Genomic DNA, 10980 nt, shown 5'->3' with positions numbered 1-10980 from the left:
TGAAAATAATTTTTATAATTAATAATAATTAACCTAATAAATACAAATAACATAAACATTATGGTAGTAGCTTACTAAATCAGTACTTACACTAAAATATTACAATTTATTCTTAGGTTTGCAAAAAATTGAAATTTGGAGATTTTCTTCCAAATTGAAAAAATATATAATGAAGAATGCATTAGGCCTAGCTAGTAGAATTTTGTTAACGAATTATGCTACAGCGCTTGAAATATAATCAAGAAGTTATTACCATCACATTTTTTTATTTTTTACAATTATTTGCAAATCAATAAATTAATTACGTTTGTAAGCTGGTTGATTTTGATTCTCAAAAACTGTTCTGAAGTTGCTCTACAAGCTCCTGCAAAAAAGAGAGAAGAATTGTTAGAATATTGAAAAAAATTAATACCATAATCTATATTATAAAAGCGAAATAGCACTCACTCACTGACTGACTGACTGACTGACTCACTCACTCGCAGAACTAAAAATCTACCGGACCAAAAACGTTCAAATTTGGTAGGTATGTTCAGTTGGCCCTTTAGAGGCGCACTAAGAAATCTTTTGGCAATATTTCAACTCTAAGGGCCGTTTGCACAGTCAAAGCTTAAACTCGATTTAATCAGCTGATGGATTAAACTCAAAATGAAACAAATTATAACAAACTAGACTTGATACGGATTTAATCCAGTTTAAAATGAAATTTAGTTTAAACTGTGACTGTGCAAACGGACCTAAGGGTGGTTTTTAAGGGTTTAAAGTTTGTCTTTTAGCATGCATATTCTTCTTATTCTCTTAATTATAATTTTAAAAAGTCCATACCATATGTTAATATAGAACTATAATCTAGAGAGAGTACCTCTTCGAAACAGTGTTGTTAACTGGTAACTAAATTAATAATTTTGTCAGGTTGGCATTAACTTGAGTTGACTTTGTTAGGTTGGCACCAAGTTGAAGATTGAAATGCATTTATAGCGGAAAAATTGATTGGGCACTGCTACTTCAATCAGAGCTATTCCTGGGAATATTTTATTACTAGCCGTCAGGCTCGCTTCGCTCGCCATATCCGTTTAGCCAGACGTTTAGTATGGACCCCCGATTGGATCGTCCTAACATATGATAAAAATGCTCAAATGAAAAATGCAGGCGAGCAAAGCGAACCTGCTGATCTCATTCTTGGACGATCCAGTCGGGGGTCCAGGGGGCGGAGCCCCCTGGCTAGACGGATATGGCGAGCGAAGCGAGCCTGACGGCTAGTAATTTATAAGGGTAAAAGATCACTTTTTCAAATCACTTGAAAATGGCATTAGTAGCCGAAACACGTAGTGACAAAATAATTTATAAGGGTACTCAGATAAATATATCTATTTATATTGAAAGTAGCCCAGGAGAAAAATATAATAAATATATATTAACATACTAAAGAAAAGTATTAACCAAAACAAACATTTTGTTATCATGGCGAGTCTGTGACACAGAGTCACACAGTTAAGTGGGAGGAGACTGTCTAGCTGGGCCAATGGCAGGCGTTCATGCCCTTGACCAATAGCAGTACTCGCCTACTAGTATAAATTCTGCTGCTCTTGTAGATAGTTTTAGTTTATCAGAGATTGACAGTGGTGTAATAACCGAAACCGGTCTTTCTAAGTATCAATAAATCTGTGGTTTTTGACAATTTCTTAGTCTTTTTCATTTAATATGAATAATTACCACAATATCAACTTCTGAACTACAAAATAAAAATATTAACCAAAGAGTACCTATACAGAAGAGAACAAGACTTGTTTCACTTATATGCTTCAGTGTTTCATTCACAGTGTGCTTCAGTGTTTTACTTACAGTGCTTCAGTATTTTTCTTAAAGTGCTTCAGTGTTTTACTCACAGTGTTTCAGTGTTTTACTCACAGTGTTTCAGTATTTTTCTTAAAGTGCTTCAGTGTTTTACTCACAGTGGTTCAGTATTTTTCTTAAAGTGCTCCAGTATTTTTCTTAAAGTGCTTCAGTGTTTTACTCACAGTGTTTCAGTATTTTTCTTAAAGTGCTTCAGTGTTTTACTCACAGTGTTTCAGTGTTTTACTCACAGTGTTTCAGTATTTTTCTTAAAGTGCTTCAGTGTTTTACTCACAGTGTTTCAGTGTTCTACTTACAGTGCTTTCAAATAAGTTTCTCCTTGTTAATACTGATCACGGTACTGATCACTGATCACATGTGTTTACTGCGACTCCTTTCACACCTCACTTTTCCGTCCTGTAACAAATAGAAATAAGAAAAATAAGAAACTAGAAATTGGAAAATATTTTGACAACAGAGAAATTGAAATATTACAGATTTGTATTCAAAAAGATGGTAAGACGAAATTGAACAATTCATATTGTTACTAAAAACAAGCTACAATTTATTGGCAATGTTGCACAAAAGTATGTTAAACTTTAACGTTGATTAAATGACTGTTGGCCTAAAATTGTCATAAGTAAAAGATGTATGTCATGACCAGATATAAATTCTTTATTCTTTATTCATTATTTTCTGTATGGTATCACCACAAAATGATACAGTATCAACACACATGATACAGTATCAACACAATATGATACAGTATCAACACACATGATACAGTATCAACACAATATGATACAGTATCAACACACATGATACAGTATCAACACAATATGATACAGTATCAACACAATATGATACAGTATCATCTCAACTTGATACACAACACCATAATTTGATACAAAAGTTCCTAACTAATGAATTCTACAAACCATGGAATATCTTCTTGTGATATATTTTTCCTATGCTATGTTTTTGCATTCAAAATATTCTTTATTGATTGATACAATAAGTACATTATCAAAATGATAGGAAGAGGAAAAATAAGGTAACCTTGTGCTATTCCTCTCCCAAATTTAGATAAGGTTACACATAGTCCGAAATAGGTTAAGTCTTGTAGTTCTTCAGTTCACAAAATTTTCAGTCCTCAAGTTTTTCACAGAGTAGATTTTCAAATTTAGATTCTTCAAAACTAAACATAGGTGAAATATTTTACATTATTATGACTAGAATAGGAAATATTCACATATTAAAAATATAATTTTGTAGAATTACCAAAAAACAAACTTAATTCTAAAAACACTTAATAAAGTACAACTTTAACCCACCTTGCAATGACATTTCACCCATTTGACCTCCCCGTGTGAGTACACCCTGGGGTGCCATTCCTCCCCGTTCTCGAAAGGACCCCCAATGGGGTAGTTGCAACCCCCTGCCTCCAGGATATCAGACTTGGTCTTCGCTGCACCTGCCTGCTCACCCATCCAACCGGGGTCCGCCGTCAGCGTCGCTTCGTTCGCCACCACGGGACACAGCTTGCAACAGCCGGCTGTCCGCAAGGCGGTGCGTTCTTCGCAGGCCAGTGCGGGACATTGGGTGCGGGAACATTTCACGCGCAGTGAGGTGGCCTGCAAATTTGAAAAAAAATATATTGCAAAATTCGGGTATTTCATTGGAAGAAACACAAAAAATAGATGGGAAGGAATATAAAAATGAAGCCATAGAGTAATGATAGCATAATAAGATATTTATCATTTATTCGTGGACATAATCACAAATCATATAAATATGATTGGGAAGGAACAACAGGCTTGGCCCAAATCTATTCCATTCCCAAATTTTGATAAATTAATAAAATGTCCAAAAGTTAGGTTATGTTTCTACTGTGAAACATTCTAGTTCAATGTTCGTCCAAAAATAAATATAAGCTGAACATTTTGAATTTAGAGAAATTAAAACACCAAACTATATTCAAATATAACACTTAATTATCACTTCATATTGAATTAATCAAGTTATTTTATAAAATTTTGAACCCAAAAGTACACACAACTTCTCTCACTGTTTTGTATCCTACAGTTTGTAGAGTTCATTCAATGTTTGGAAGTTTTGTATCAAATTCTAGTATTGCGTATCAAGTTGAGATGATACTGTATCTTTTATGGTGATCTCATAGAGAGAAGATAGCTAAAGAAGATATCCCAAGGTTTGTAGAATTCATTCAAAGTTTGGAAGTTTTGTATCAATTTATGGTGTGTATCAAGTTGAGATGATAATGTATCATTTGTGGTGATAGGGAACATGATTCAGTACCAACAAAATATGCTACAGTATCATCTCAACTTGATACACAGCACCATAATTTGATAAAAAACATCCAAACTTTGAATGAATTCTACAAACCATGGGATATCTTCTCATGCTATCTTTTCTCTATGGTATAACCATGAATTATACAGTATCACCTCACATGATACAGTATCAACACAATATGATACAGTATCATATCAATTCTATACACAACACCATAATTTGATACAAAACTTGCAAACTTTGAATGAATTCTACAAACCATGGGTTTTTTTCTTGTGCTATCTTTTCTCTATGGTATCACCATTAATGATACAGTATCACCACAAAAAGGTACAGTATCATCTCTACTTGATACACAACACCATAATTTGATACAAAATTTCTAAACTTTGAATGAATACTACAAACCATGGGATATCTTCTCAAGCTATCTTCACTCTATGATGTTATTATAGTGAGGCGCTTGTTTGGCAGTTTTTGATCAACAGTCTGTTTTCGATTGGCAGTTTTTGTGCTATGAATGCATTAAGTGGATTAGACCTATGTCAAAGATCATAAATAATATATATTAGAAAAATATAATAAATCATAAACATAGAAAGATATAATATATCATAAATCATAAGACGAACTTACATTACAGGAGCAAGTAGTGCAAGTATCGAAGCCATTGGGGGGTATGTAGGGATGCCAGCTTGCCCCAGGTTGGTAGGACTGACCTGCCAGTTGACACAGTCCCGCTGTCAAGTTGGTATCCACTGGGTCTGAAACAGAGGCAAGTAGCATGAAAGTCAAGTAAAAATGTGGTAAATAAACTCCAAAGATAATTAAATAAGAAGACTCAGAAAACTATCAACTCTGAGTTTATCAGGGATTGACAATGGTGTAACATCTGAAACAGTTCTTTCTAACTATCAATAAATCTGTGTTTTTTGACTATTTCTTACTCTTTTTATTTAATATGAATGATTACCACAATATTTTAATTTTTCTAGATTTAAAATTTGCATCTCATATTTATTTTTGGACGAAAGTTGAGCTTGAACTTCTTACAGAAGAAACATAACCTATTTTTGGACATGTAATCAAAATTTGGGAATGGAATAGTTTTGGGCCAAGCCTGTTGTTCCTTCCCCAATTATATTTATATGATTTGTTATTGTATCCACGCATAAATAAATAAATAATAAATAATATCAACTTCTCAACTACACAATAAGACTCCAAAGATAACATGTAATGTGTGGACTAAGCGTCCAGTAGCTTTGCCTCGGTGACTTTGAAACGGCATATTGGCAGGGAATGGTTGGCGGGGTAATATTCACGGCTTTGCAAAACATCAGGCTTCAGAGACCCTAGATCCCTAGATGGAGGAAGCTCCCTACACACAGAGATTCTTCATGAATGAGAGAGTTGCAACGTATCACCAACAATGGAGAGAGCATGTTGAACGAATGTCAGCTGATAGGCTGTGTTCTGCTAAAAGGACCTAACTCCAAAACGCTCCTTGTGTATCTTTTCGGATGCAACACGTTGCTTTCGATAAGATACAAAAGTGCATCTGTTGCTTATGGAAAGATACATTAAATCTCCTTTTGTATCTTTTCAGATGCAACACGTTGCTTTTGAGAAGATACAGAAGAGCATCTGTTGCTCATGGAAAGAGCAACAAATATATTTTCTGTTGCTCAGGCTGTGTTGTGCTAAAAGGACGTAGAAGGTTTCCTTCTCTTCAGCATCCTGGTAAGACTTTCATTCTGTAGTAGTTGGCTTGCCTCAGGGTAGAAATGATGATAACTCTTTCCGCATGGCAATGAATAAATAAATAAAATGAATTTAAATTTCAAATAAATAAAAAAGCTCAACTTGGCAGACGCCCAACAGCTTTTGTTTGTTGGAAACAAAGTAAAGCGAGTGTAGCGAGCCGATAATATCGGGGCACCGAGCTTCACTCGTTATTTATTTATTGATAAACAGAACACAATTCTTTAAAATGATTGGGGAAGGACAAACAGGCACAGCCCAAAATTGTTTCTTCCCCGAATTTTGATTTATACACTTGTCCAAATAGTATAAATCTACACACACACAAATAGTCCAAAAAATAGGTTATGTTCCATGCACTTGAACTCAGGTCCAATTTCAGTCCAAACATTATTGAAAACAGAAAAGTTCTAATCTAGATTGTTCACAAACCAAATTGAATAACAAAATAACACTCACTAATCACATAAAACTGTGAAATAATGATTAACTTTGAGAATTATTATATACTCTAATTTAGAATTATATAAGTACCATGTCATTTCAACAAACCAGATAATTTGATCAAGTCAATTAAAATTTCTAGATAATATTTCTCGTCAGATAAGCTGATTGATAATTCTGTCCCTTTTCCACACAGGCACACCCATCTTCCGTTATCAACAGACGAAGAAATTATCATGTGTTTATCCAAGGATGAATAATTATTATTCTTTTAATGTCCTTCAGCGAGTTTTCCCAGGGATGAGACACAGTGCAATCAAATTTTTATATCATAAACCTACTATGTTCCAAATTTCGTGAAAATCTATTACCGCGTTTCGCCGTAAATGCGCAACATAAAAACATATGAACATATAAACATTTGAACATTAAGAGAAATGCCGAACCGTCGTCTTGAATCTTAGACCTCACTTCACTCGGTCAATTAAACGAAACTCTAATTAAATGCTGTGAATCACCCCGAAGACTTCTGCTACTGCAAATATTGACAACAGGATAAACAGCTAGATGGAAATTCGATGAGCGCTACTATACAAAAATTATTACCTATAAACAAATAACCATATAAATAACCAAATATTCAAATATGTAGAGAAATTGCTCGCCTAACTGACCGAGCGAAGTGAGGTCTAAGATTCGAGTCGACGGTTTGGCATTTCTCTCAATGTTTAAATGTTTATATGTTTATACGTCGCGCATTTACGGCGAAACGCGGTAATAGATTTTCATGAAATTTGACAGGTATGTTCCTTTTTTAATTGCGCGTCGACGTATATACAAGGTTTTTGGAAATATTGCATTCCAAGGATAATATAAAAGGAAAAAGGAGCATCCTTCATACGCCAATATTACAGTAAAAATCAGACTACAGAATTATTCATCATAAATCAGATGTCTAGTGGACTATAATACTACCCGTTCAAAAACATCAAACATCTTGAAAATGTATCTTTCCATTAACATTAGTAGACAGTTGACTATAATACTACCCATTCAAAAACATCGAACATCTTGAAAATGTATATTTCCATCAACGTTGTAGACAGTTGCAGCCAGACCTGATAACAGTGCTCACACTCACATTCCGGGACGACACGTCACGGTACGATATAGACCAGAAAGCTATATGTTTATTTAGGATTTTTTCTAGACATTTTAAATTGATAAATTATTTATTAATTTTTGAGAAAACATAATAACAGGTCAATGTAACTCACTGAGCGCGAGGTCTACTGTTCACAGAACTACTAGTTAAATATATACAGAAATTGCTCGCTTGATATAATAGGATACTTACTGTGTTGATCGCATACGGGGCAACAAGCCCCCTGGCGTGTGACAGTGTTGTGACACGTGAGTGTGGGACACTGTATGGCATGACAGGTGACACGTGATCCATGACAGGAGCACATGACACACTTGTCGACATGAGACGCCCACTGAGCGCCCTCCTCGTGGAAGCGGTCCGAATGGAAGCAGCCCTGGTCCCTCTGGATGACACCTGCCTCGTCATTGTGGTAGGTCAGGGTCGGCAGTTGGTTCTCCGAGTAGAGGGGTAGACAGGAGGTGGGGATTGGAACCTGCCAAAACAAAATGTCCCAATAAATCAATGTTTCTATTCAATGCTCACAATACATGTAAGGCTGAACTCACACTTAGGCGACTCAGGTGGAGAAGAGACTGGACTCTAGTGGAGAGCATGTGTTTCCAAATGGTGACACTCAGACCAGTCGATTCTAGTCTCTGTGACGTAAGTGTCAGTTGAGCTTTAGACTCACCACCAAATTATACTGTATCACCACACATGATACAGTATCATCTCAACATGATACAAAACACCAAAATTTGATACAAATATTGCAAACTCAACTCACACATACGCAACTCAGGTGGAGAAGAGACTGGACTCTAGTGGAGAGCATGTGTTTCCAAATGGTGACACTCAGACCAGTCGATTCTAGTCTCTGTGACGTAAGTGTCAGTTGAGCCTTAGACTCACCACCAAATTATACTGTATCACCACATGATACAGTATCATCTCAACTTGATACAAAACACCAAAATTTGATACAATTATTGCAAACTCAACTCACACATACGCAACTCAGGTCGAGAAAAGACTGGACTCTAGTGGAGAGCATATGTTTCCAAATGGTGAAACTCAGAACAGTCGATTCTAGTCTCCGCGACGTAAGTGTTAGTTGAGCCTTAGACTCACCACCAAATTGTACTGTATCACCACACATGATACAGAATCATCTCAACTTGATACAAATCACCAAAATTTGATACATATATTGTAAGCCTGAACTCACACTTAGGCGACTCAGGTGGAGAAGAGACTGGACTCTAGTGGAGAGCATGTGTTTCCAAATGGTGACACTCAGACCAGTCGATTCTAGTCTCCGCCACGTCACCATTTCAAAACACATGCTCTCCACTAGAGTCGAGTCTCTTCTCGACTTGAGTCCACTTAGGTCGAGAAGAGACTGGACTCTAGTGGAGAGCATGTGTTTCCAAATGGTGACACTCAGACCAGTCGATTCTAGTCTCCGCGACGTAAGTGTGAGTTGAGCCTTAGACTCACCACCAAATTATACTGTATCACCACAGATGATACAGAATCATCTCAACTTGATACAAATCACCAAAATTTGATACAAATATTGTAAGCCTGAACTCACACTTAGGCGACTCAGGTGGAGAAGAGACTGGACTCTAGTGGAGAGCATGTGTTTCCAAATGGTGACACTCAGACCAGTCGATTCTAGTCTCTGCGACCTCACGACTGTGGGACTGAGTCGAGTGTCGACTCGACATGTTGGTCGAGCCTCGACTTGAGTTGCGTAGTACCATGCATTTTTAATGGAAGTGAGGTTATGTTTGAAGAAAGTGATGTTTTATCATTTCAGATGAGACAATAATAAGAATTAGATAAGACAATATATTCATAATAATTATCGTAAATGAAGGAAGAGAAGAAGATGATTGAAGAAATAGAAGAAGAAGGAGGCAGAGAAGAAGGAGAAGGAGGAGTGTGGATGAGGCCGAGAAGAATGAGGATGTGGTGGAGGTGGAGAAGGGGTAAGAGAAGGCGGAGGAGGAGAATGAGGAAGAGAAGAAACAGAATAAGAAGGAGGAGAAGAAAAGGACGAAGAAGGAGGCAGAGGATCGTAGAAAGTCGAAGATCAAGAAAAAACTAGATTTAAACTTCAATTCCCTCACCTCCTTCCATTGGGCTAAAGAGTGGAAAAATAATAATAAGAGATTCAAAAGAAAAATAAATGATAACTTGATTTTACCTCCTTCCACTGAGCCCTCAACAAGCTCTCCTGAGTTTTGGCATCTTTGATGTCGAAGTAGACCACTCCCGAATCCAACTTCATGAGTTCCTGGGGGGTGAGACCCAGGATGAAGTCCTCCAAACTGGTGCTGGTGAATTCCTCCAACATCCTACGGGACACGGGAGCACCTGGAGCTATGAACGGGATCTCCTCTAGGTAGAGCTGGAGGGGATGTTCTGGTGAGGGGGTCAGACCTGAGAGGGTTAGCTGAAATTAGAAACAAAAAAAACATTAAGAAGTGACTTACATTACAAACATCCAGAAAAAACCCATCGCGAAGTACTCCCCATCAACAAAATAGTTTCTTACGTCACGTAGACGGGAAGGGGCCTTTTGCAGGCGAGGATGATGTTTCTAGTCGAAATGTTAGCCGAGACTAGAATTTCATTTGAACACTGCAAAAGACATTCTCGTCCAAGTAACGTAGGTACATTTTTATCATTGACCGAGCGAAGTGAGGTCTAAGATTAAAGTCGACGATTTGGCATTTCTCTTAATGTTTAAATGTTTAAATGTTAAAATGTTAAAATGTTAAAATGTTAAAATGTTAAAATGTTAAAATGTTAAAATGTTAAAATGTTAAAATGTTAAAATGTTAAAATGTTAAAATGTTAAAATGTTAAAATGTTAAAATGTTAAAATGTTAAAATGTTAAAATGTTAAAATGTTAAAATGTTAAAATGTTAAAATGTTAAAATGTTAAAATGTTAAAATGTTAAAATGTTTAAATATTTAAATGTTTAAATGTTTAAATGTTTAAATGTTTATATGTTGTGCAATTACGGCGAAACGCGGTAATAGATTTCCATGAAATTTGACAGGTATGTTCCTTTTTTAATTGTGCGTCGACTTATATACAAGGTTTTTGGAAATTTTGCATTCCAAGGATAATATAGAGGGAAAAAGGAGCCTCCTTCATACGCCATTATTAGAGTAAAAATCAGACTATAGAATTATTCATCATAAATCGGCTGACAAGTGATTACACAAATGTGTGGAGAGGCCAGTCCATTGCTGTATTTCCATAAGGTCTATTAGTTTTAATCAGGTACTTGTGGATGAGAATACTGCGTGAGGTCTACTGTTCACAGAACTAATAGTAATAATCTAAAGAAGAATAATTGAGAAATAGAAAATATTACCTGCTTGTGCTGAAGTTACTACATGCATTCTATAAACACAACCTATTTCACAAATTCTGAATCAGGAATTTTGT

At 36.0% G+C, this 10980-nt stretch overlaps 1 protein-coding gene across 1 annotated transcript in view; it reads right to left on the bottom strand.

Moving 5' to 3' along the window:
• LOC111049655 (dorsal-ventral patterning protein Sog) overlaps nt 1–10980 on the bottom strand; it is a 106786-nt gene continuing 95806 nt past the window's right edge. Inside the window, 6 exon segments of the mRNA XM_039440591.1 lie at nt 1–364; nt 2151–2250; nt 3168–3467; nt 4789–4916; nt 7718–8000; nt 9723–9971. Coding sequence (XP_039296525.1) covers nt 2206–2250; nt 3168–3467; nt 4789–4916; nt 7718–8000; nt 9723–9971 — 1005 coding nt within the window. The 3' untranslated portion in view covers nt 1–364; nt 2151–2205.

Source organism: Nilaparvata lugens, chromosome 14 (genome assembly GCF_014356525.2).
Source record: "Nilaparvata lugens isolate BPH chromosome 14, ASM1435652v1, whole genome shotgun sequence".
NCBI classification, from domain to species: domain Eukaryota; kingdom Metazoa; phylum Arthropoda; class Insecta; order Hemiptera; family Delphacidae; genus Nilaparvata; species Nilaparvata lugens.
Note: the sequence above shows the minus strand (reverse complement) of the source record. Positions and strands in the feature narration are given on the sequence as shown.